Source organism: Scyliorhinus torazame, chromosome 20 (genome assembly GCF_047496885.1).
Source record: "Scyliorhinus torazame isolate Kashiwa2021f chromosome 20, sScyTor2.1, whole genome shotgun sequence".
In the NCBI taxonomy this organism is placed as follows: Eukaryota; Metazoa; Chordata; class Chondrichthyes; order Carcharhiniformes; family Scyliorhinidae; genus Scyliorhinus; species Scyliorhinus torazame.
This window is the reverse complement of record NC_092726.1, coordinates 26,776,604-26,803,492: the sequence shown is the minus strand read 5'-3', so window position 1 is coordinate 26,803,492 and position 26,889 is coordinate 26,776,604. Positions and strand designations below refer to the sequence as shown.

Sequence of the window (26,889 nt, the reverse complement as noted above, 5' to 3'; positions counted from 1 at the left end):
CAATACAGTGCTTGATCCAGGGCTGGACCGGTCGAGGTCCAGGACCGGGAGGAGGCCGGCAGCGGCCAAGGTGCTTAAGGACTTCATGGAGCAGATGGGAGGAGTAGACCCTTGGCGATTTATCAAACCTAGGAGTAAGGAGTTCTCATTCTTCTCCCATGTTCACAAGGTATATTCACGGATAGACTTTTTTGTCCTAGGAAGGGCACTAATTCCGAAGGTGACAGGGACGGAGTACACGGCCATAGCCATCTCGGACCACGCTCCACACTGGGTAGATTTGGAGGTAGGAGAGGAAAAGGAACAGCACCCACTCTGGAGAATGGATATGTTGGCAGATGAGGGGATATGTCTAAGGGTGAGGGGGTGTATCGAAAGGTACTTGGAGCTTAATGACAATGGAGAGGTTCAGGTGGGAGTGGTCTGGGAGGCGTTGAAGGCGGTGGTCAGAGGGGAAGTGATATCCATAAGGGCACATAAAGGGAAGCAAGAGAGTAAAGAAAGGGAGCGATTGCTGAGAGAACTTCTGAGGGTGGACAGGCAATATGCAGAGGCACCGGAGGAGGGACTGTACAGGGAAAGACAAAGGTTACATGTGGAATTTGACCTGCTGACCACGGGTAAGGCAGAGGCACAGTGGAGGAGGGCACAGGGAGTGCAGTATGAGTATGGAGAGAAGGCGAGTCGGTTACTGGCCCAACAATTGAGGAAGAGGGGAGCGGCGAGGGAGATAGGTGGGGTGAGGGATGAGGAGGGAGAGATGGAACGGGGAGCGGAGAGAGTGAATGGGGTGTTTAAGACATTCTATGAGAGGTTGTATAAGGCTCAGCCCCCGGAAGGGAAGAGGGAATGATGCATTTCCTGGATCAGCTGGAATTCCCGAAGGTGGAGGAGCAGGAGAGGGCGGGACTGGGAGCACAGATTGATGTGGAGGAGGTGGTAAAGGGGATTGGGAGCATGCAGGCGGGGAAGGCCCCGGGACCGGATGGGTTCCCGGTGGAATTTTATAGGAAATATATAGGCCTACTGGCCCCGCTTTTGACGAGAACCTTTAATGAGGCCAGGGAAAGGGGGAAGTTGCCCCCGACTATGTCGGAGGCGACAATATCGTTACTTTTGAAGAAGGATAAAGACCCGCTGCAGTGTGAGTCCTACAGGCCCATTTCCCTTTTGAATGTAGATGCTAAGCTCTTGGCCAAGGTAATGGCGACGAGAATAGAGGATTGTGTCCCGGGGGTGGTCCATGAGGATCAAACTGGGTTCGTTAAGGGGAGACAGCTGAACACGAACATACGGAGGCTGCTAGGGGTGATGATGATGCCCCCACCAGAGGGGGAGGCGGAGATAGTGGTGGCGATGGATGCCGAGAAAGCATTTGACAGGGTCGAGTGGGACTACCTGTGGGAAGTGTTGAGGAGATTTGGTTTCGGTGAAGGGTTCATTGGATGGGTACAGCTGCTATATAGGGCCCCGGTGGCAAGTGTGATCACGAACAGGCAGAGGTCTGACTACTTCCGTCTTTATAGAGGGACGAGGCAGGGGTGTCCCCTGTCTCCGTTACTGTTTGCATTGGCAATTGAGCCCCTGGCCATAGCACTGAGGGGCTCTAGGAAGTGGAGGGGAGTACTCAGGGGAGGAGAAGAACACCGGGTATCATTGTATGCAGATGATTTATTGCTGTATGTTGCGGACCCGGTGGAGGGGATGCCTGAGATAATGCAGACGCTCAGGGAGTTTGGGGAATTCTCGGAGTCCAAATTGAACATGGGGAAGAGTGAGTTGTTTGTGGTACATCCGTGGGAACAGAGCAGGGGAATAGAGGATTTACCGCTGAGGAGGGTAACAAGGGATTTCTGGTACTTGGGGATCCAGATAGCCAGGAGTTGGGGGACCTTACATCGGCTTAATTTGACACGATTGGTGGAACAGATGGAGGAGGATTTTAAGAGATGGGACATGGTGCCCCTGTCACTGGTGGGGAGGGTGCAGGCGGTCAAAATGGTGGTCCTCCCGAGATTCCTCTTTGTGTTTCAGTGCCTTCCGGTGATGGTCACAAAGGCTTTTTTCAAGAAGATCGAGAAAAGCGTTATGAGTTTTGTGTGGGCTGGGAAGACCCCGAGAGTGAGGAGGGGGTTCTTGCAGCGTAGCAGGGATAGGGGGGGGCTGGCACTACCGAGCTTAAGTGAGTACTATTGGGCCGCCAATATTTCAATGGTGTGTAAGTGGATGGGAGAAGGGGAGGGAGCGGCGTGGAAGAGATTGGAGATGGCGTCCTGCAAAGGAACCAGCTTACAAGCACTGGTGACGGCACCGCTGTCGTTCTCCCCGAAGAAATACACCACAAGTCCAGTGGTGGTGGCAACACTGAAAATTTGGGGGCAGTGGAGACGGCATAGGGGAATGACGGGAGCCTCGGTGCAGTCCCCGATAAGAAATAATCATAGGTTTGTCCCGGGGAGAATAGATGGGGGATTTGGAGCGTGGCAGAGAGCTGGGATTGTGCAACTGAGGGATCTGTTCTTGGACGGGACGTTTGCGAGTCTGGGAGCGCTGACAGAAAAATATGGGTTGCCCCAAGGGAATGAATTTTGATAAATGCAACTGAGGGCTTTTGCGAGGCAACAGGTGAGGGAATTCCCGCAGCTCCCGACGCAGGAGATTCAGGATAGAGTGATCTCAGGGACATGGGTGGTGGATGGTAGGGTGTCAGATAGATACAGGGAAATGAGACACGAGGGGGAGAACATGGTGGATGAGCTGAAGGGAAAATGGGAGGAAGAGCTGGGGGAAGAGATTGAAGAGGGGCTGTGGGCAGATGCCCTACGTAGGGTAAACTCTTCGTCCTCGTGCGCCAGGCTTAGCCTGATACAATTTAAGGTTTTGCACAGGGCACATATGACCGGGGCAAGGCTCAGTAAATTTTTCGGGGTAGAGGATAGGTGTGGGAGATGCTCGAGAAGCCCAGCAAACCACACCCACATGTTTTGGTCATTCCCGGCACTGCAGGGGATCTGGGTGGGGGTGGCGAAGGTGCTTTCAAAGGTGGTGGGGGTCCGGGTCGAGCCAGGCTGGGGGCTGGCTATATTCGGGGTTGCAGAAGAGCCGGGAGTGCAGGAGGCGAGAGAGGCTGATGTTTTGGCTGTATCTTTACTGATTGTGGTCTGTGGGTTAGAAATTCTCCCAGCTATTCTTCTCTCCTAGCATTCTCCAGCGCAAATGCTTTTTGTAAGACTGGACAGTGAATGGGACCAATGAGGTAAGCGCACGACTCAACACCCAAACCAACAAAAAATGTATTTATATAGCAAAGTTAAATGATTTGAGCCAGGGCCCACTTTTAATTACCGCCACGCTGCTTATGCACGATTTTGAATGGAAGCAATAAAGGTTTAAGCCTCTTGTGCAGTAATCCTGCAGCTCAGTTGCTAATTCCAGTAATGAAACTGTGGACAACTTACCCATAAAAGCTCCCACGTTGCCGATTAAACTGAAGAAGCAGCTTTCCGGAGGGTACGACCCACACTTACTGTCGAGGAAGCAGAAAACGCAGTTAGTGTGAGGGTTCGATTCGATTAACTGCTCCTCAATACGTTTATCCAGCTGGGCTACAGTTCCCCAGGGAACCTGAGCAAGTGGGCGCACAGCGGTTAGCACTGTTGCTGCACAGCGCAAGGGTCCCGGGTTCGATTCCCGGCTTGGGTCACTGTCCGTGCGGAGTCTGCCCGTTCTCCCCCGTGTCTGCGTGGGTTTCCTCCGGGAGCTCCGGTTTCCTCCCACTACTCCCGAAAGGCTCGCTTGTTAGAATCATCGCATTTACAGTGCAGGAGGAGGCCATTCGGCCCATCGAGTCTGCACCGGCCCTTAGAAAGAGCACCCAACCCAAGCCCATTCCTGCACCCTATCCCCGAAACCTCACCTAACCTTTTGTTGGACACTAAGGGCAATTTAGCGTGGGCAATCCAATTCAGAATTGGACATTCTGAATTCTCCCTCGGTGTACCCGAACAGGCGCCGGAATGTGGCGACGAGGGGATTTTCACAGTCACTTCATTGCGGTATCAATGTAAGCCTACTTGTGACAATAAAGATTATTATTAACCCGTTTTTTAAAAACAGGAATGGCTTTAGATCGCAAGTTCTCCTGCTCTGCGGTCTGACACTTATTATTAAATCGATCTATTCAGGAAAAGATTTAAAAGTAAGCACTCTCCAACAGCTAATCAATCTCCCTTTACTCCGGCATGAAACGGAACACTGCTACTTCATCAGCACAATCAAAACAGAATCTGTGTAAGAACAGGAACAAAAATGATTCTTACTCCGTTGCAGAAGGCAGAAGTTTAAATAACATCACACTGTAGGCGTGTGGAAAAATAATTGAGATTAAAGTTCTACTGCGTCTGGACAAAGTCACTGCCCCATCAGTATCGCACAGTCAAATTAAACAAAGCCTCTATCTCCCCATGTCCCCATTCTCACTTGCAAAAAGATATTAAGTGCACTGGACAATGCAAAGCTTTCATAAGGCCAGAAGACATAGGAGCAGAATTAGGCCATTCGGCCCATCGAGTCTGCTCCGCCATTCAATCATGGCTGATATTTTCTCATCCCCATTCTCCTGCCTTCTCCCCATAACCCCAGACCCCCTTATTAATCAAGAACCTATCTATCTCGGTCTCAAAGACACTCAGTGATTTGGCCTCCACAGCCTTCTGCGGCAAAGAGTTTAGTCCACTGTGCTCTGCACCTTACCGTTTTTAAAAAAAAATTTAGAGTACCCATATCTTTTTTTCAAATTAAGGGGCAATTTAGCGTGTCCAATTCACCTAATCAGCACATCTTTGGGTTGTGGGGGTGAGACCCACGCAGACACGGGGAGAATGTGCAAACTCCACACGGACAGTGACCCGGGGCCAGAATCGAACCCGCGACCTCGGCGCCGTGAGGCAGCAGTGCTAACCTCTGCGCCCCCGTACTTACCGGTTGTTTACCAATTTCCTTTCTTCATGAGCGGTCACAGATTTGTGATACATTGATTTTTTTATCCCCCCTTTTACAACAACCCTGGGGGGAAACATTCCACGATTGATTCGAAAGAGAGAAAAAAAACATTTTTCTTCATTGAGGAATTCCTCGCCATGGAGAGAGTGGCAGGGGAGCGTGAGCTGAGAAAAGCAAAATTAGTCCATCAATTGAACTAGAGTTATTATCTTCCAAAGAATCATTGTCACTGCGAGTCAGAACAGAGACACAGGGCGGCATGGTAATGGTAATAAGAATAATCTTTATTGTCACAAGTTGGCTTACATTAACGCCGCAATGAAGTTACTGTGAAAGTCCCCTCGTCGCCACACTCCGGCGCCTGTTCGGGTCACGGAGGGAGAATTCAGAATGTCCAATTCACCTAACCTGCACATCTTTCGGGACGCCCAGTAGCACAGTGCTTAGCGCTGCTGCCTCACGCCGCCAAGGACCCAGGTTCGATTCCCGGCTTGGGTCACTGTCTGTGCGGAGTCTGCACGTTCTCCCCGTGTCTGCGTGGGTTTCCTCCGGGTGCTCCGGTTTCCTCCCACAAGTCCCGAAAGACGTGCTGTGAGGTGAATCGGACATTCTGAATTCTCCCTCCGTGCACCCGAACAGGCGCCGGAATGTGGCTGATGAGCGCTAACTTAATTCGCACAAACGAAAGTTAACAATTGAAAAGGCAAATGGCAGCGTAGTGGTTAGCACTGCTGCCTCACGACACCGAGGATTCAGGTTCGATCCCGGCCCCGGCCACCGTCCGTGTGGAGTTTGCACATTCTCCCCGTGTCTGCGTGGGTTTCGCCCCCACAACCCAAAGATGTGCAGGGTAGGTGGATTGGCCACGTTAAATTGCCCCTTAAATGGAAAAACAAAATTGGGTACTCTAAATTTATATTTAAAAAGAAAAATGCCCCTAAGCCTCCTGAAATGAAAAGAAACCAAACGATAACAGTAAAAATAAAACAAGGTAAGTTGGAAAGCAGAAAAACAAACAAAACAATTTGCCGAAACTCAGGACAATGCTGAAAATAGCTGGCAGGGCGGCACGGTGGCGCAGTGGTTAGCACTGCTGCCTCACGCACTGAGGTCCCGGGTTCGATCCCGGCCCCAGGCCACTGTCCGTGTGGAGTTTGCACATTCTCCCCGCGTCTGCGTGGGCCTCACACCCACAACCCAAAAATGTGCAGGGTAGGTGGATTGGCCACGCTAAATCGCCCATTAATTGGAAAAAATTAATTGGATACTCTAAATTTATTTTTTAAAAAGATAGCTAGCGGATTAAGTCAACCTGACAAGAATCATAGAATTTACAGTGCAGAAGGAGGCCATTCGGCCCATCGACGATTAGATCCTGGTTGAAAAGAAATGATGTAAGGGCTTGACATACTAACCAGTTTTCTTGTTCTCCTGTATTGCCGGGCCTGCTGTGTATCGGTGGGCCAGAAGACTACTGGGTGCATGCAGCAATACCGAATGAAAAATCGCCCCTACCTGACCAGCGGGATGTCCTGGATGGTACAGCAGGTTTTCGGATAGCCGTGCTTTGAGGCGGCGTCCTCAGAGCAGGACTCGTTGTATAACCTTGGGGGATACAAGACACAAGCTCGTCAGGCGCAAAACAGGCCTTGAATAGTCTGCATTTGCAAAGGGTGACCTTTCACTTTCGAGGGCCGCGTATGGGCGGAGGCCGCGATACCAGTCACAGAGTTGACAATACTCGTGGGGAGGATGGGGATGTGTTTGGGAATTCAACACCGGTCACCACCCTCATACAGTCACTCTATATTTATAATATAATTCAATTGAAGGTGCAGGGATTAGACTGGGCAAACAATATATTGGCCCACTGCAGCAGCAAGGAGCATGGGACACTGAATCAGTGTGAGGGGCGGTTCCTGCAACCAGTCTGGAGATGTACAAGAACGTTGCCAGGGCTCGGAAACTGCAGCTATGTGGGTGGCACGGTAGCACAGTAGTTAGCACGGTTGCTTCACAGCTCCAGGGTCCCAGGTTCGATTCCCCGCTGGGTCACTGTGCAGAGTCTGCACGTTCTCCCCCGTGTCTGCGTGGGTTGCCTCCGGGTGCTCCGGTTTCCTCCCACAAGTCCAAAGACGTGCAGGTTAGGTGGATTGGCCACGCTAAATTGCCCCGCGTCTCCAGAAAAAGGTTAGGAGGGGTTACTGCGTTAAGGGGATAGGGTGGAAGTGTGGGCTTGGGTAGGATGCTCTTTCCAAGGGCCGGTGCAGACTTGATGGGCCGAATGGCCTCCTTCAGCACTGTAAATTCTACGATGATTCTATGAGAAGAGAATGGAGAGGTTGGGGTTGTTCTCCTTAGAACACTGGAGGCTCCGGGCGGCACAGTGGCGGGGCGGCACGGTGGTTAGCAATGCTCCCTCACGGCGCCAAGGTCCCGGGTTCGATCCCGGCTTTGGAGAACTGTCCGTGTGGAGTTTGCACATTCTCCCCGTGTCTGCGTGGGTCTCACCCCCACAACCCAAAGATGTGCAGGCTAGGTGGATTGGCCACGCTAAATTGCCCCTTAATTGGAAAAAAAAATGATTGGGTACTCTAGATTTATGACTGAACTGAGGTGTCCAAAACCTATGAGGGGCCCAGACAAGAAAGTTTTGTTTCATAGGACGTAGAACATTACAGAGCAGTACAGGCCCTTCGGCCCTCGATGTTGCGCCGACCTGTGAAACCAATCTAAAGCCCATCTACACTATTCCCTTCCCGTCCATATGTCTATCCAATGACCATTTGAATGCCCTTAGCGTTGGCGAGTCCACTACTGTTGCAGGCAGGGCATTCCACGCCCTTACTACTCTCTGAGTAAAGAACCTACCTCTGACATCTGTCCTATATCTATCTCCCCTCAATTTAAAGCTATGTTCCCTCGTGCTAGACATCACCATCCGAGGAAAAAGGCTCTCACTGTCCACCCTATCCAATCCTCTGATCATCTTGTATGCCTCAATTAAGTCACCTCTTAACCCTCTTCTCTCTAACGAAAACAGCCTCAAGTCCCTCAGCCTTTCCTCATAAGATCTTCCCTCCATACCAGGCAGCATTCTGATAAATCTCCTCTGCACCCTTTCCAATGGTTCCACATCCTCCCTATAATGCGGTGACCAGAATTGCACGCAATACTCCAAATGCGGCCGCACCAGAGTTTTGTACAGCTGCAACATGACCCCATGGCTCCGAAACTCAATCCCTCCACCAATAAAAGCTCACACACCGTAGTTTCCCCGAGCAGAGAGGTGAATTAACAGGGGCTATAGGTTTACGATGATTGATCGAAGGATCAAAGGAGACGCGAGGACAAATGTTTTCACCGAGAGGGTGATGGAGGTCTGTATTTCACGGCCTAAAGTTGGTGGTTGAGGCGGAAATGCTCAACCCATTCGATAGGCACCTGGGTCAACATCTGAAGTGCTATAACCTTGCTGGGAAAAGGGTTTAAAATGAGCGTCTGGTTTCGCTAACAGGATGAGCTGAATGGTGCCTTTGTCCACCGTAGCTTTTCAAGGGCCTCGTCCACCCTCACTGCTCCAGTCACAAATTGTCTCTCTCCCCTCTCTCTCCCCCCCCCGTGCTGCCTGCTCCAGCTCCTCCAATCACATTCCACCCGGCTGCCTCGAGAGACAGCGCCTGTGATTGGAGCAGCAGCTAGAGGACGGGGAGGTAGGGAGGGAAGCTGCCATTGGAGGACAGAAGAATTTCGCCCGGAATGCGATCCGGCCCGACTGGAACGGCCGACATCCTCCGGGGGGAGGCCTAAAAACAGGAAAAAAGATGGAGGGCGGAGGAGACAAGAGGAGCTACCAGTTCCCCATCCAACGGAGGGAACGTCCGTCACATTTTAATTCTGGTGGGGATCGGGGCTGGGGGGGCGGGGGAGGCCAGTGAGAACGACTTTGGGGGGAGGGGTGTCAGTGAGAACGACGTGAAGACAAACACTGTCCGATTCCCGTTTAGGCGCATTGAAGAGCTGGAATTTGAGATGAATCGGATTGTCGTTGATCTTTATCAAGTGGGGAATGCGTTGAGATGGGGGGCACAGACCTTTCAGATGCCAGGGTGGGTAAACGTTGCTCACGGTAACGAAAGGGCAGAAAAGGTGACCGGAAGGTGCAAAAATGAGGGCAAATCAGTGACATTTGTTGCTCCCAAATTTAATCCTTAAATGCTTAATCCTTGGCTTGATACCGGATGAGCTGCAATATAGAATCGTAGAATCCCGATACAGTGTAGAAGGAGGCCATTTGTGTCTGCACCAACTCTCTGAAAGAGCATCCTACTTAGGCCCAATCCCTCACCCTATCGCCGTAACCCCATCTAGGGGCAATTTAGCGTGGCCAATCCACCTAATCTGCGCATCTTTCGACTGTGGGAGGAAACCGGAGCACCCGGAGGAAACCCACGCAGACACGGCGAGAACGTGCAGACTCCGCACAGACAGTCACCCAAGCCGGGAATCGAACCTGGGTCCCTGGAGCTGTGAGGCAACAGTGCTAACCACTATGCCACACTAAATTCCAGAGTCTTTCCGTTTGGTATTCGTGCTGTCCTGTCTATCAAAAGAAGCAAACCCTCAAAATAAAATACTCAGCAGGGAGACAGGAGGTAAAATAATTTTTTTCCCATAAACTCAGATGACCCAATTATTAATTTCCAATTAAGGGGCAATTTAGCGTGGCCAATCCACCTACCCAGCACATCTTTTTGGGTTGTGGGGGTGAGACCCACGCAGACACGGGGAGAATGTGCCAACTCCACAGGTGACCCAGAGCCGGGATCGAACCCGGGTCCTCGGCGCCGTGTGAGAGCAGCGCTAACCACCTTGCCACCCCAGGAGGTAAAGCGTGACCCCAATGCCTGATAAAAGAACGAGCGAGAATGAAAATAGGAGCTCCGGATAAAATTGCAAACCGAGAAAAAGCCCTCGGAAAAAGACATCGTTCCGATTCCTGGTCACCATCGGAGACAAGTGCAAGGAATCTCTACTCGCCTGTGGCCAGGGCAACCAGTAATTAGTTTATTAACGAGGGCACAAATTTATCATTAACCATTCAGCAGAGGGGAGCTGCTGATTGGCTGTTGCGGGGGCAATTTGCATACGTCTGTTGTGCTGACCCTAACTTGAAGGTGGTTTGTGGAGGAGCTGTTGTCAAGTGACACTTAGCTTCAGTGTTTCCCTCCCCACCCCCTCCTCTAATCAAACAAAACCCAACTAATGTAAAGATCAAGAGGAAGGCTCGTGGGCAGGTAGAAGTAGAAAGAGGTTGAACCGTGAAGTCACAGCCTGCAGGTAAGGGATTGGCTGGTGACTGGTAAGTAGCTTTTCTTTTCCCTCAGGTGTTATCGTGCGGGGCGCAGAGGTTGCTGAGTGAGTGCTTGCTGAAAAGGGGAGTGAATAACAGGTAAGCTCTTTCTTTCTTTTTCTTTTTTTTAATCTAGAGGAGATGGCAGGGAAGGTAGTGCAATGTTCCTCCTGCAGAATGTTTGCGGTGAGGGACGCCGTCAGTGTCCCTGCTGATTTCATCTGTGGGAAGTGCAACCATCTCCAGCTCCTCAGAAACCGCGTTAGGGAACTGGAGCTGGATGAACTTCGGATCATTCGGGAGGCAGAGGTGGTCATAGATAGAAGCTTCAGGGATGTAGTTACTCCGAAGAATAAAGATAGATGTGTGATGGTGAGAGGGGCTGGGAGGAAGCAGCCAGTACAGGGATCCCCTGTGGTCGTTCCCCTTAGTCACAAGTATATCGCTTTGGATTCTATTGGTTGTTTGGGGGGGGGGGGGCTTACCAGGGGTAAGCCATAGGGTACAGGTCCCTGGCAGTCTGTCCCTGTTGCTCAGAAGGGAAGGGGGGAGAGGAGTAGAGCATTAGTCATTGGAGACTCCAATGATAAATGGGGATAGATAGGAGATTCTGTAGGAACGAGAAAGACTCGCGGTTGGTGTATTGCCTCCCAGGTGCCAGGGTGCGTGATGTTTCGGATCATGTTTTCGGGATCCTTAAGGGGGAGGGGGAGCAGCCCCAAGTCGTGGTCCACATAGGTACCAACGACATAGGTAGGAAAAGAGATAGGGATGTAAGGCAGGAATTCAGGGAGCTAGGGTGGAAACTTAGATCTAGGACAAACAGCGTTATTATCTCTGGGTTGTTACCCGTGCCACGTGATAGCGAGACGAGAAATAGGGAGCGAGAGGAGTTGAACACGTGGCTACAGGGATGGTGCAGGAGGGAGGGTTTCAGATTTCTGGATAATTGGGGCTCATTCTGGGGTCGGTGGGACCTCTACAAACGGGATGGTCTATACTTGGACCAGAGGGGTACCAATATCCTGGGGGGGGGAAATTTGCTAATGCTCTTCGGAAGGGTTTAAACTAGTTCAGCAGGGGCTTGGGAACCTGAATTGTAGCTCCAGTATACAGGAGGTTGAGAGTACTGAGGTCATGAGTAAGGTTTCAAACTCGCAGGAGTGTACCGGCAGGCAGGAAGGTGGTTTAAAGTGCGTCTTCTTCAATGCCAGGAGCATCCGGATTAAGGTGAGTGAACTTGCGGCATGGGTTGGTACCTGGGACTTCGATGTTGTGGCCATTTCGGAGACATGGATAGAGCAGGGACAGGAATGGTTGTTGCGGGTGCCGGGGTTTAGATATTTCAGTAAGCTCAGGGAAGGTGGTAAAAGAGGGGGAGGGGTGGCATTGTTAGTCAAGGACAGTATTACGGTGGTAGAAAGGACGTTTGATGAGGACTCGTCGACTGAGATAGTATGGGCTGAGGTTAGAAACAGGAAAGGAGAGGTCACCCTGTTAGGGGTTTTCTAGGCCTCCGAAAAGTTCCAGAGATGTAGAGGAAAGGATTGCAAAGATGATCCTGGATAGGAGCAATAGCAACAGGGTAGTTGTTATGGGGGACTTTAACTTTCCAAACATTGACTGGAAAAATCAAAAGTTTGAGTACTTTAGATGGGCCTGTTTTTGTCCAATGTGTGCAGGAGGGTTTCCTGACACAGTATGTAGATAGGCCAACGAGAGGTGAGGCCATATTGGATTTGGTACTGGGTAATGAACCAGGACAGGTGTTAGATTTGGAGGTAGGTGAGCACTTTGGTGAGAGTGACCACAATTCGATTACGTTTACTTTAGTGATGGAAAGGGATAGGTATATACCGCAGGGCAAGAGTTATATCTGGGGGAAAGGCAATTATGATGCAATGAGGCAAGACTTAGGTTGCATTGGATGGAGAGGAAAAATGCAGGGGATGGGCACAATGGAAATGTGGAGCTTGTTCAAGGAACAGCTACTGCGTGTCCTTGATACGTATGTACCTGTCAGGCAGGGAGGGAGTGGTCGAGCAAGGGAACCGTGGTCTACTAAAGCAGTCGAAACACTTGTCAAGAGGAAGAAGGAGGCTTATGTAAAGATGAGACATGAAGGTTCAGTTAGGGCACTCAAGAGTTACAAGTTAGCTAGGAAGGAACTAAAGAGAGAGCTAAGAAGAGCCAGGAGGGGACATGAGAAGTCTTTAGCAGGTAGGATCAAGGATAACCCTAAAGCTTTCTATAGATATGTCAGGAATAAACGAATGACTAGGGTAAGAGTAGGGCCAGTCAAGGACAGCAGTGGGAAGTTGTGCTTGGAGTCCGAGGAGATATGAGAGGTGCTAAATGAATATTTTTCGTCAGTATTCACACAGGAAAAAGACAATGTTGTTGAGAAGAATACGGAGATTCAGGCTACTAGACTAGAAGACTAGAGGTTCATAAGGAGCTGGGTTAGCAATTCTGGAAAGTGTGAAAATAGATAAGTCCCCTGGGCCGGATGGGATTTATCCTAGGATTCTCTGGGAAGCTAGGAAGGAGATTGCTGAGCCTTTGGCTTTAATCTTTAAATCATCTTTGTCTACAGGAATAGTGCCAGAAGACTGGAGGATAGCAAATGTTGTCCCCTTGTTCAAGAAGGGGATTAGAGACAACCCAGGTAACTATAGACCAGTGAGCCTTACTTCTGTTGTGGGCAAAATCTTGGAAAGGTTTATAAGAGATAGGATGTATAATCATCTGGAAAGGAATAATTTGATTAAAGATAGTCAACACGGTTTTGTGAAGGGTAGATCGTGCCTCACAAACCTTATAGTTCTTTGAGAAGGTGACCAAACAGGTGGAGGAGGATAATGGTAAGATTCTTGGCAGTGTGGATGAGCAGAGAGATCTCTGTGTCCATATACATAGATCCCTGAAAGTTGCCACCCTGGTTGAGATGGTTGTTAAGAAGGCATACGGTGTGTTAGCTTTTATTGGTAGAGGGATTGAGTTTCGGAGCCATGAGGTCATGTTGCAGCTGTACAAAACTCTGGTGCGGCCGCATTTGGAGTATTGCGTGCAATTCTGGTCACCGCATTATAGGAAGGATGTGGAAGCACTGGAAAGGGTGCAGAGGAGATTTACCAGAATGTTGCCTGGTATGGAGGGAAGATCTTATGAGGAAAGGCTGAGGGACTGGAGGCTGTTTTCGTTAGAGAGAAGGTTAAGAGGTGACTTAATTGAGGCATACAAGATGAGCAGAGGATTGGATAGGGTGGACAGTGAGAGCCTTTTTCCTCGGATGGTGATGTCTAGCACGAGGGGACATAGCTTTAAATTGAGGGGAGATAGATATAGGACAGATGTCAGAGGTAGGTTCTTTACTCAGAGAGTAGTAAGGGTGTGGAATGCCCTGCCTGCAACAGTAGTGGACTCGCCAACACTAAGGACATTCAAATGGTCATTGGATAGACATATGGACGATAAGGGAATAGTGTAGATGGGCTTTAGAGTAGTTTCACAGGTCGGCGCAACATCGAGGGCCGAAGGGCCTGTACTGCGCTGTAATGTATGTTCTATCATATCACTTGGCAGAAATATTACATTGAATCAACGCCCCACTGAGCCACTTATCGCGAGATAAGAGAATGCAATAAGAGAAATATTAAAAGTAGTCATTGGGGCGCAGAGGCTCATTCTCTGCCTTTGAGCCAGAGGCTGCAAGTGCCACTCCTGGACTTGCCGGCGAAGGAACGTGTACAGTTTTGGTCTCCTTACTTGAGAAAGGATCTCCTGGCACTGGAGCGTGCGCAGAGGAGATTCACCGGCTTGATTCTGGAGTTGAGAGGATTGGCTTATGAAGAGAGACTCATTGGAATTTAGAAGAATTGTAGAAACATCTAAAATTATGAAGGGGATAGGATAGAAGCGGGGAGCTTGTTTCAATTGGTGAGTGTTACGTGAGCCGCACGGGTAGCACTGTTGCTTCACAGCGCCAGTGTACCAAGTTCGATTCCCGGCTTGGGTCACTGTCTGTGCAGAGTCTGCATGTTCTCCCCGTGTCTGCGTGGGTTTCCTCCGGGCGCTCCGGTTTCCTCACACAAAGTCCCGAAAGACGTGCTTGTTAGGTGAATTGGACATTCTGAATTCTCGCTCTGTGTACCCGAACAGGCGCCGGAGTGTGGCGACTAGGGGCTTTTCACAGTAACTTCATTGCAGCGTTAATGTAAGCCGACTTGTGTCAATAATAAGGATTATTATTAGAACTAGGGGGCATAGCCTCAAAATAAGGGGGAGCAGATTTATGACGGAGTTGAGGAGGGACTTGTTCACCAAAGGGTCGTGAATCTGGAATTCTCTGCCCAGTGAAGCAGTCGAGGCTACCTCGTTGGACATTTTTAAGGTAAAGGTAGATAGATTTTTGAACAGTGAAGGAATTAAGGGTTATGGTGAGCGGGCGGGTAAGTGGAGCGGAGTCCACAAAAAGATCAGCCATGACCTTATCGAATGGCGGAGCAGGCTCGAGGGGCCAGGTGGCCTACTCCTAGTTCTTACAAAGGTTGCGCCCACAACTTGGCTAAATTGGTCAAGGGACAACCAGCAACACAGGCCAGTGGCAGGCAGGTCAAGTGGGAGAGATTCCTGTTCATAGAATCATAGAATCTACAGTGCAGAAGGAGGCCATTCGGCCCATCGAGTCTGCACCGGCCCTTGGAAAGAGCCCACACCTCCACCCTACCCCCCTAACCCAGCAACCCCACCTAACCTTTTTGGACCCATGGCCAATCCACATACCCTGCACATCTTTGGACTATGGGAGGAAACCGGAGCACCCGGAGGGAACCCACGCACACACGGGGGAGAACGTGCAGACTCCGCACAGACAGCGACCAAATCGAACCTGGGATCATGGAGCTGTGAAGCAACTGTGCTGCCGTGCTATCGAGTGACGGAAAAGAAAGTGGGAGCCTCCCCCATCGCTACCCATAGCATCAGAAAACATCATGCACGTCATTTTGTTTTAAATAAATTTAGAGTACCCAATTTTCTTTTCCAATTAAGGAGCAACTTAGCGAGGCCGATTCACCTACCCTGCACCTCTTTGGGTTGCGGGAGTGAAACCCACGCAGCCATGGGGAGAATGTGCAAACTCCACACGGACAGTGACCCGGGGCCGGGATCGAACCCGGGTCCTCGACGGCGCGAGGCAGCTGTGCTAACCACTACGCCACGCCCCCGTGATAGTCAATTCCAATGCGCGTTGACGGAGGGGGCGATGGGGAAATGACAAAATAAGAACACCACACACACACACACACACACAGTTGAGTACACCTAAGCTAAACACAACTATGTATATACACACACACGCACAGATGTAAGAGTCATGTGCCTTGTTGCAGCTGTAAGCTACTTAAGCGGAAAATATTGAAAGATATTCCTTGAGGCTTATTTGCTGCTCATTTAATATTCAAATGGACTTTGGAGGACAGGGAACAGGAGCGCATTCCACACCAAATACTAGTGTTGGGGCGGGGAAAATCGGAGACGGTGGATGCTGGTCACTCGTGTGCCACAGATCGGACAACCCGCCAGGTGGGGACCGTAGCTTTTCCCCTCACTCCAAATCCCTTCGCTGGGCGATAATTATCTCCCTGCTATTCCACCAGATCTAAATGTTTACACAGTTCACGGAGGAAGGTTTCCCCAGCGGTTCTCCGACTCCCAGCAGAGGCTGACGCATTTCCCCACGAGGGCCCGAAAGCTCTGGCAAGCTTCCCTTACCCCCCCAAAAAAACGATAGCATCTTCCCCGGCCCTGAAAAGCATTGACGTTGCCGCCGCCAGTTATCGAACCACGTGGAAACGGAAGCGGCGCGCGGGAAGAGCGAATGAAATCAGAATTAACGTACCAGTTCTCAACGGGGCAGACGTGGCGGTTCATCACAGCCATTGCGTATCTGGAAGAGAGAAAGCAGGGGTTAGGGTGAAAAGAGGGTTTAGACTCGCGTTGATCAGTTAAGCTGGTTAATCAGATCAATTCCTGCTAAGAAGTGCACTAATCTCATCAGCTTTGGTTGGCTGAATTGGATTCAAGATTTAAATACCAATGCCACTGATATATCAGATTTAACACAGGGGTGGCTGGATTTATCCCACTTTGCTCAGCCAACCGTCGGTTAGCAGTGTTCTCGAGCATTTTGATTTGTCCTTGGGAGTGCTGAGGTGAAAAATATGCACACCTACAGAACTGGTACCATGTAAAAGGCCATTTGACCTGCGGTGTCTGCACAGCCCGTTCAAATGAGAATTCACTCCCCGCAACCCTGCACGTTCGGCCTGTACAAACAACAGTCCCTCGATTGAACCTGCCCGGGCCACAGGCTCAGAACGTCCATTCCAGGCCTTAACCGCTGGTTGTGCGAAGAACATTTTCCCCTCGTATCGCCTTTCCGTTGTGCTAATTGCTTCAAAAACCGGCGCCCTCGCTCGCCGCCGCGATGAGGTAACTTGCTCCCAAGTCGGAGCGCTTCTGCCTCACGTCAGACTCCACGTTCAGCCGGTTCCTGGTGTTTTACAGTTCCACAAGTGTCCAAAAGCCCATCTCTCAGTCGGATGAGTAACATAAATCTTGCGCATCAAATTACATGACTGTTGCTCGCATCAAGAGGATTGGTGTCCTCCTGCACACGTGTGCCGGTCTGGTTGAGTCACGTGAGTCGTATGAGAGGGGCGGGGTGGCAGGAATGTTCTGGATTGTTTTCTCATTTTGCGCCAGTCTTGCTGTTGGGCCTCTTGACTTGCATTTTGGACCAACCTGCAAAACTGGAGGTCCCTCATGGGCCAGCAGTGATCAAGAATCCCTACAGTGCAGAAGGAGGCCATTTGGCCCATCACGTTTGCTACCCAACCAAGGCTAACCCTAACCCACCATACACCCATAATCCCACTAACCGTTGGACACCATGGCTAATATACTTGCATTAGGCGAAACCATGGCTAATATACGCACACCACATTCCGAATTGATAACTCCCACTTTTCATCAAAGAATCCATACAGTGCAGAATGAGGCTATTCAGCCCATCGAGTCTGCATTGACCCTCCGAAAGAGCAATCTACTTAAGCCCACTCCCCAGCGCTATCCCCTCAACCCCACCTAACTTGCACATCTTAGGACACCAAGGGCAATTTAGCACGGCCAATCCACCTACACTGCATATCTTTGGACACTAAGGGCAATTTATCGCGGCCAATCTACCTACACGGCACATCTTTGGGTTGTGGGGGTGAGACCCACGCAGACACGGCGAAAATGTGCAAACTCCACACGGACAGTGACCCGGGGCCGGGGTCAAACCCGGGGCCTCGCCGCCGTGGTGCAGCAGTGCTAACCACTGCGTCGCCGTGCCGCCCTGGGTGGCCCATTTAAGACACAGATGAGGTGAATCTTCTCTCTTCAGTTTAGCGAGTCTCTGGAACTCTCTTCCTCAAAGGGTAGTGGAGGAAGAGTCTTTGCATCTTTTTAAAGCCACTCCGGTTTGCATTCATTTCAATTCAGTGCCATCTCTTGTTTCAAGTTGGATCATGTTTAATGCCAAGATCAGGAAGGGAAAAAAGAAAATGCATGCTTTTAGCAACTCAAGTACAAACCCCCCCTTCACCCCCAAACCATCTCACACAGATATTAGTTAGGTATGAAGCTGGAATTGGTCAGAGGAGCAATCCAGGGCAATGGGAGACTGTGTCTGGGGCAATGGCATCTGCTGGAGGTGACAGGTGCTGGGGGCAGGCAGGGGGAGCATGCTCAGAGACGCGGGAGAGCCGGCGGCCGGCCAGCGCCGAAGGAGCATGCGCACTCCCGGTGGCCGGACAAGGCGCAGGCGCAATCGGGAGCGAGAAGCCGGCGGCCGTGCGTGGCGCAAGCGCAGTCCGGAGAGGGCGCCCGGCGGCCGTGCATGGCGCAGGCGCAGTCCGGAGAGGGCGCCCGGCGGCCGTGCACCGCGCAGGCGCAGTGCCGAGCGAGGGCGGCCGGTGGATCTCGGCGAGAGGGGTGTGTGAGCCGGCGGGAGGCCGGGCCAAGGGGGGGGTGAAAAAGACGTACTCACACAATCCATATGCCGGTGATGGAGAAGGCGGACAGGCTGACGGGGAGGATGAGCCACGCAGTCATTGGGAAGCCCCCTCGACCCGAGCCTCGGCTGGTGGTGGTGGGGGAGGAGGGAAGAGCCGGTCCCAGGCCGCCTCCTCCTCCCGTCCTCCCTCACACACTCACTCACTCGCCACCGCCGCCCGGAGAAAGCCGCCTGCACCCCCCTCCCCCTCGCTGCTCCGGGCAGCCCGGCCCCTTGCCGCGCACGCGCGATGCGGCCAAGCGGGGCCCGAGGACTACAATTCCCGGCAGGCGCCGGGCGAGGGGACGCTGACGTCCCCCGAGTCAGCTCCAGGCGGCCGGGTGCCCGCCGGGCTCTGCAGCGCGCAGGCTCAGTGAGCCCTCCTCGCTCACAACCGGGAGGGGGCGGGGCCAGCGGGCTCTGCAGTGCGCAGGCTCGGTGAGCCCTCCTCGCTCACCGGGAGGGGGCGGGGCCGGCGGGCTCTGCAGTGCGCAGGCTCAGTGAGCCCTCACTCACACTCCGGGAGGGGGCGGGGCCGGCGGGCTCTGCAGTGCGCAGGCTCAGTGAGCCCTCACTCACACTCCGGGAGGGGGCGGGGCCGGCGGGCTCTGCAGTGCGCAGGCTCAGTGAGCCCTCCTCATTCACCCTCTTTCCCAGCAGAGTGCATTGGATGGGCGATTGGGATGGAGCAATTTCTCCAGCAATTTATCATGGCCAATCCACCTAACCTGCACATCTTTGGACTGTGGGAGGAAACCGGAGCACCCGGAGGAAACCCACGCAGACACGGGGAGAACGTGCAGACTCCGCACAGACAGTGACCCAGCGGGGAATCGAACCCGGGTCTCTGGCGCTGTGAAGCAACAGTGCTAACCACTGTGCTACCCTGCCAGATTGAAATTGCATTTCGGGTTAAAGCACGTTCTCCAGATCGCTATTCAAAACTGCGTATTTTATCTGCCCCCCCCCCCCCAACTTCTGTCAAAACACGACTAATTTGTAAGTGCTGGCAGCAGTTCAGAGGTTAACCTAACTGAAACCTGGAATGGGCGGGTTGTCTTATGGGGAAAGGTTTGGACGGTTTAGTGTCGCATGCGCTGGAGTTTAGAAGAGTTCGATTGAAACATATGCAGAGGGACGGATAGTACTGAGGAAACGGGGGGGGGGGGGGGGGCGGGGTTGCAGAAGGACTTGGACAGGCTGGGATAGTGGGCAAATAAGTGGCAGATGGAATACAATGTGGAAAGTGAGAGGTTGTGCACTATGGTAGCAAGTGTGGAGGCAGAGACTATTTACGAAATGAGAAAAGGCTGAGGAATTCAGATGCACAAAGGGACTTAGCAGTCCTAGTCTTAGGAAGGTAAATGCAAATGTTAGCATTCATGTCAAGAGGGCTAGAATGCAAGAGCAGGGTACGTCCTGATGAGGCTGTGTAAGGCTCAGGTCAGACCCCATTTGGAATATTGTGAGCAGTTTTTGTAGCCATCTGCGATGGCCACTTCCAGAATACGAAATGGATGTTTGCAAAGATTGCAGGGGACTATGGACAATGCTAAGAAAGCAGGCAGGCACAGAGCCTGTATGTGTATTGGAACCACAGCTCCCAGACGAGACTGAAACTGTAGGTCCATTAGCATATTGAAGGCCCATCTCCGGGAACAAAGGGAGATACTCAAGTGACCGATCTAGCTCCAGACCTCACGGCGCCAGTTCCCCAAACCGAAAGCACAAACAAAGCCAGGCCAACGGCCATCTAGGACACGCCCAGCCATCAGGGCACCCACCCCTTTATTGGTCAAGATCAATACGAGTGATCAAGATACAGCCCAATTGATTGGGGCCAAGTCCAAGGCCCGCCCAAAAGCGCGCGAAATCCCCTTCGGGTATAAGAAGAAGGCCCCGAGAGAGAATCGCTCTCTTGGAATCAGCTCTCAAAGCGGAGAGACCCGTCCACCAGCTACACCTGAAGCAAGCAAGTCCAAGGTCAACGCTCGCTACCAGACGGACGACCTTAGCTGTTCCCCTTCACCACTTCGACCCCAGCAGCCTCAGATCCGAACAACGGCCATTGTTCCTCTGACTGAGTGGGCGCCCGAAGTTAAGTATAGGCTTTAGCGTTAGAGATAGTTTAGTTTGTAGTATTTCGTGCATGAGTAGATATTGCTGTGTATGTAAATAAATAGTATTGACTTTGAACTAACTAACTGGTGTACCGGCTCTTTGATCAGTATTCGAATTTGAACCTTGTGGCGGTATCGAGAGATACCTGCCGACTCTAAAGCAAACGTAATTAAAATTAAGGAAGGCGACCATATTGACCGCCATATTTAGAACCAAATAAAGAGAGCAACATTTTGGTCCCCGTATCTAAGGAAGGATGTGCTGGCCTTGGAAAGGGTCCAGAGGAGGTTCACAAGAATGATCCCTGGAATGAAGAGCTTGTCGTATGAGGAACGGTTGAGGACTCTGAGTCTGTACTCAGCCAAGATTGAGTGGCGGAGCAGACTTGATGGGCCGAATGGTCTAATTCTGCTCCTATGTCTTATAAGAACTAGGAGCAGGAGTAGGCCATCTGGCCCCTCGAGCCTGCTCCGCCACTCAATGAGATCATGGCTGATCTTTTGTGGACTCAGCTCCACTTTCCGGCCCGAACACCATAACCCTTAATCCCTTTATTCTTCAAAAAACTATCTATCTTTATCGATTTATGGAAATCTTTTTTGATCCTGAGAGGTATTGACAGGGTGGATGTGGAGGGGATGTTTCCTCTTGTGGGAGAATTCTCTCGGGAGACCCTTCGGGATTGAACCAGTTTGAAGGCTGACCAAATTGCAGGGCTTGCAATGCTTGAAGGGCCGGGTAGGCGAGATGTTTGAGGTTTGCGCGTTCTCTATGACGCCTCGAATTTCCCCAACAAAATCTCGATGTGTTTGGCTGCCCACGACTCGATGTATATAGAATCACTGCCTCCTGTTGGACCATTGGATCATTATGTGGAGAGAAAATATTCCCAGCTACTGGGAACAGGCTGGAGAGCACGACTAGGCGAGATGCTCTTGCAGAGAGCTGGCACTGCCGAATAGCCTCCTTCTATGCTGTAACCAATTCTAAATAATAAGCTTTATTATTGTCACAAGTAGGCTTACATTGACACTGCAATGAAGTTACTGTGAAAAGCCCCTAGTCGCCACATTCCGGCGCCTGTTCGGGTACATGGAGGGAGAATTCAGAATGTCCAATTCACCCAACAAGCACGTCTTTCGGGACTTGGAGGAAACCGGAGCGCCCGGAGGAAACCCACGCAGACACGGGGAGAATGTGCAGACTCCGCACAGACAGTGACCCAAGCCGGGAATCGAACCTGGGACCCTGGAGCTGTGGAGCAACAGTGCTAACCACTGTGCTGCCGTGCCGCCCAATCGGTGTCTCCCGATTACCGTACCTTCTGCCATTGGATCAGTTTGTGCCCAATCCGCCCCCTGGGGAGCAGCCCCAGCTCCTCCCACATAACCGACGTCCCTCATCCATGGCAGGGCGATATGAGGCCTACATACATACTAGGAGAAGTAGGCCTTTCAGCCCCTCGAGTCTGCAACGCCATTCAATAAGATCATCGTTGATCTGTACGTGTTAAGTGCCACATTCCCCATCCGCTCCCCCGTCAGATAACCTTTCATCCCCTTACCCAACAAGAATTTATCACCTCAGTGACGTCCCCACGGCTTCCACCACCTTCTGAGACGGAGTTTCAAAGTTTCACACCTCTGTCCGAAAGGGGTGACCCTAATTTTAAAACCCGGGCCTGGAGTCTCCGCTTTTGAGTTGAAGTGTGGAGGAACTGTGGCGTGTTACGTCCAAAGAATCGGCACCAACCCTGGGCGGCACGGTGGTTAGCATTGTGGCTTCACAGCTCCAGGGTCCCGGGTTCGATTCCCGACTTGGGTCACTGTCTGTGCGGAGTCTGCACGTCCTCCCCGTGTGTGCGTGGGTTTCCTCCCGGCACAGCTCCCGCCCAACCGCTGAGACCACACGTCAACCGCGCGGTCAGGAACTCGGCCCATTGGGGGAGGGCCTTCAGGTGACTCTCTTTACGCCGTTCCAACGACGCGGTGAATTTTAAAAACGATCGCAACAGAGATTGCAGTCTGTGCAAACCTCGATAGTGCACCCCCTAGAGGCGCATAGGCTCACCGACAGCATTTTCATTTAATACTATAGTGAGTTTGGTGACTGAGGGAGTTAGGTGAGGAGGGAGAAAGGTGCTCCTCTCCTTTCATTTCATTTCCTACCTTACCTCAAAGAGCAAGAAGGGAGCCAGGAGTTTGCAGAGAGTGCAGCTGACTGGGAGCAGAGTCGGAGGGCGGAGGTCCAGTTGGTCCACAGGGCAGTTATATTCTGTAAGGGAAGAGGGGATGGAGGCTAGGCCAGTTGCATGCTCCTCCTGTAGGATGTGGGTGGTGAGGCATACCACCGGTGTCCCCGCTGACTATACCTGCGGGAAGTGCACCCAACTCCAGCTCCTCAGAGACCGTGTTAGGGAACTGGAGCTGGATGAACTTCGGATCATCCGGGAGGCAGAGGGGGTGATAGAGAGGAGTTACAGGGAGGTCACCACACCCAAGGTACAGGACAAGAGTAGCTGGGTTACAGTCAGGGGAAAGAAAACAAACAGGCAGACAGTGCAGGGATCCCTCGTGGCCGTTCCCCTTCAAAACATGTATGCCATTTTGGATGCTGTTGGGGGGGATGACCTACCGGGGGAAGGCCCTAGCGGCCAGGTCTCGGGCACTGAGTCTGGCTCTGGGGCTCAGAAGGGAAGGGGGGGAGAATAGAAAAGCAATAGTTGTAGGAGATTCAATGGTTAGGGGAATAGATAGGGGATTCTGTGGTTGCGAGCGAGACTCCCGGAAGGTATGTTGCCTCCGGGGTGCCAGGGCCAGGGATGCCTCGGATCGTGACTTCAGGGTCCTTAATGGGGAGGGGGAGCAGCCAGAAGTCGTGGTGCACATTGGTACCAACGACGTAGGTAGGAAAAGGGGTGTGGAGGTAATAAACGAGTTTAGGGAGTTAGGCTGAAAGTTAAAAGCCAGGACAGACAGAGTTGTCATCTCTGGTTTGTTGCCGGTGCCACGTGATAGCGAGGCTAGGAATAGGGAGAGAGTGCAGCTGAACACGTGGCTGCAGGAATGGTGTAGGAAGGAGGGCTTCAGGTATTTGGATAATTGGAGCGCATTCTGGGGAAGGTGGGACCTGTACAAGCAGGACAGGTTGCATCTGAACCAGAGGGGCACCAATATCCTGGGAGGGAGGTTTTCTATACTCTTCGGGAGGGTTTAAACTAATTTGGCAGGGGAATGGGAACCGGATTTGTAGTCCAGCAACTAAGGTAGCCGATATTCAGGACGCCAAAGCGTGTAGTGAGGCAGTGGGGAAGGGAACACTGACAAAGGAGAGTACTTGCAAGCACGGAGGTGGGTTGAAGTGTGTATACTTCAACGCAAGAAGCATCAGGAATAAGTTGGGTGAACTTAAGGCATGGATCGGTACTTGGGACTACGATGTGGTGGCCATCACGGAAACTTGGATAGAAGAGGGGCAGAAATGGTTGTTGGAGGTCCCTGGTAATAGATGTTTCAATAAGATTAGGGAGGGTGGTAAAAGAGGTGGGGGGTGGCATTGTTAATTAGAGATAGTATAACAGCTGCAGAAAGGCAGTTCGAGGAGTATCTGCCTACTGAGGTAGTATGGGTTGAAGTCAGAAATAGGAAAGGAGCAGTCACCTTGTTAGGAGTTTTCTATCGGCCCCCCAATAGTAGCAGAGATGTGGAGGAACAGATTTTGGAAAGGTGCAGAAGTCACAGGGTAGTAGTCATGGGTGACTTCAACTTCCCAAACATTGAGTGGAAACTCTAGATCAAATAGTTTGGATGGGGTGGTGTTTGTGCAGTGTGTCCAGGAAGCTTTTCTAACACAGTATGTAGATTGTCCGACCAGAGTGGAGGCCATATTGGATTTGGTACTTGGTAATGAACCAGGGCAAGTGATAGATTAGTTAGTGGGGGAGCATTTTGGAGATAGTGACCACAATTCTGTGACTTTCACTTTAGTAATGGAGAGGGATAGGTGCGTGCAACAGGGTAAGGTTTACAATTGGGGGAATGGTAAATACGATGTTGTCAGACAAGAATTGAAGTGCATAAGTTGGGAACATAGGCTGTCAGGGAAGGACACAAGTGAAATGTGGAACTTGTTCAAGGAACAGGTACTACGTGTCCTTGATATGTATGTCCCTGTCAGGCAGGGAAGAAATGGTCGAGTGAGGGAACCATGGTTGACAAGAGAGGTTGAATGTCTTGTTCAGAGGAAAAAGGAGACTTATGTAAGGCTGAGGAAACAAGGTTCAGACAGGGCTTTGGAGGGATACAAGATAGCCAGGAGGGAACTGAAGAAAGGGATTAGGAGAGCTAAGAGAGGGCATGAACAATCTTTGGTGGGTAGGATCAAGGAAAACTCCAAGGCCTTTTACACATATGTGAGAAATATGAGAATGACTAGAGCGAGGGTCGGTCCGATCAAGAACAGTAGTGGGAGATTGTGTATTGAGTCTGAAGAGATAGGAGAAGTCTTGAACGAATACTTTTCTTCTGTATTTACAAATGAGAGGGGCCATATTGTTGGAGAGGAGAGTGTGAAACAGACTGGTAAGCTCGAGGAAATACTTGTTAGGAAGGAAGATGTGTTGGGCATTTTGAAAAACTTGAGGATAGACAAGTCCCCCGGGCAAGAGATGAAATTGCAGAGCCGTTGGCAATGATCTTTTCGTCCTCACTGTCAACAGGGGTGATACCAGGGGATTAGAGTGGCGAATGTCGTGCCTCGGTTCAAAAAAGGGACTAGGGATAACCCTGGGAATTACAGACCAGTTAGTCTTACTTCAGTGGTAGGCAAAGTAATGGAAAGGGTACTGAAGGATAGGATTTCTGAGCATCTGGAAAGACACTGCTTGATTAGGGATAGTCAGCACGGATTTGTGAGGGGTAGGTCTTGCCTTACAAGTCTTATTGAATTCTTTGAGGAGGTGACCAAGCATGTGGATGAAGGTAAAGCAGTGGATGTAGTGTACATGGATTTTAGTAAGGCATTTGATAAGGTTCCCATGGTAGGCTTATGCAGAAAGTAAGGAGGCATGGGATAGTGAGAAGTTTGGCCAGTTGGATAACGAACTGGCTAACCGATAGAAGTCAGAGAGTGGTGGTGGATGGCAAATATTCAGCCTGGAACCCAGTTACCAGTGGCATACCGCAGGGATCAGTTCTGGGTCCTCTGCTGTTTGTGATTTTCATTAATGACTTGGATGAGGGAGTTGAAGGGTGGGCCAGTAAATTTGCAGACAATACGAAGATTGGTGGAGTTGTGGATAGTGAGGAGGGCTGTTGTCGGCTGCAAAGAGACATAGATAGGATGCAGAGCTGGGCTGAGAAGTGGCAGATGGAGTTTAACTCTGAAAAATGTGAGATTGTCCATTTTGGAAGGACAAATATGAATGCAGAATACAGGGTTAACGGTAGAGTTCTTGGCAATGTGGAGGAGCAGAGAGATCTTGGGGTCTATGTTCATACATCTTTGAAAGTTGCCACTCAAGTGGATAGAGCTGTGAAGAAGGCCTATGGTGTGCTAGCGTTCATTAACTGAGGGATTGAATTTAAGAGCCGTGAGGTGATGATGCAGCTGTACAAAACCTTGGTAAGGCCACATTTGGAGTACTGTGTACAGTTCTGGTCGCCTCATTTTAGGAAGGATGTGGAAGCTTTGGAAAAGGTGCAAAGGAGATTTACCAGGATGTTGCCTGGAATGGAGAGTAGGTCTTACAAGGAAAAGTTGAGGGTGCTAGGCCTTTTCTCATTAGAACGGAGAAGGATGAGGGGCGACTTGATAGAGGTTTATAAGATGATCAGGGGACTAGATAGACAGTCAGAGACTTTTTCCCCGGGTGGAACAAACCATTACAAGGGGACATAAATTTAAGGTGAATGGTGGAAGATATAGGGGGGATGGCAGAGGTAGGTTCTTTACCCAGACAGTAGTGGGGGCATGGAATGCACTGCCTGTGGAAGTAGTTGAGTCGGAAACATTAGGGACCTTCAAGCAGCTATTGGATAGGTACATGGATTATGGTACAATGATATAGTGTAGATTAATTTGTTCTTAAGGGCAGCACGGTGGCACTGTGGATAGCACAATTGTTTCACAGCTCCAGGGTCCCAGGTTCGATTCTGGCTTGGGTCACTGTCTGTGCGGAGTCTGCACATCCTCCCCGTGTGCGTGGGTTTCCTCCGGGTGCTCCGGTTTCCTCCCGCAGTCCAAAGATGTGCAGGTTAGGTGGACTGGCCGTGATAAATTGCCCTTAGTGTTGAGTGGGGTTGCTGGGTTG

At 51.1% G+C, this 26,889-nt stretch overlaps 1 protein-coding gene across 1 annotated transcript in view; it reads right to left on the bottom strand.

Moving 5' to 3' along the window:
- LOC140397010 (transmembrane protein 150A-like) overlaps positions 1–18,819 on the bottom strand; it is a 50,086-nt gene extending 31,267 nt beyond the window's left edge. Inside the window, exons 1-4 of the mRNA XM_072486040.1 lie at positions 18,453–18,819; positions 16,257–16,304; positions 6,517–6,606; positions 3,459–3,526 (exon numbers count right to left, since the gene is read on the bottom strand). Coding sequence (XP_072342141.1) covers positions 3,459–3,526; positions 6,517–6,606; positions 16,257–16,304; positions 18,453–18,517 — 271 coding nt within the window. The 5' untranslated portion in view covers positions 18,518–18,819. The remainder of the gene's footprint in view (positions 1–3,458; positions 3,527–6,516; positions 6,607–16,256; positions 16,305–18,452) is intronic.
- Between the last annotated feature and the right edge of the window lie 8,070 nt (positions 18,820–26,889).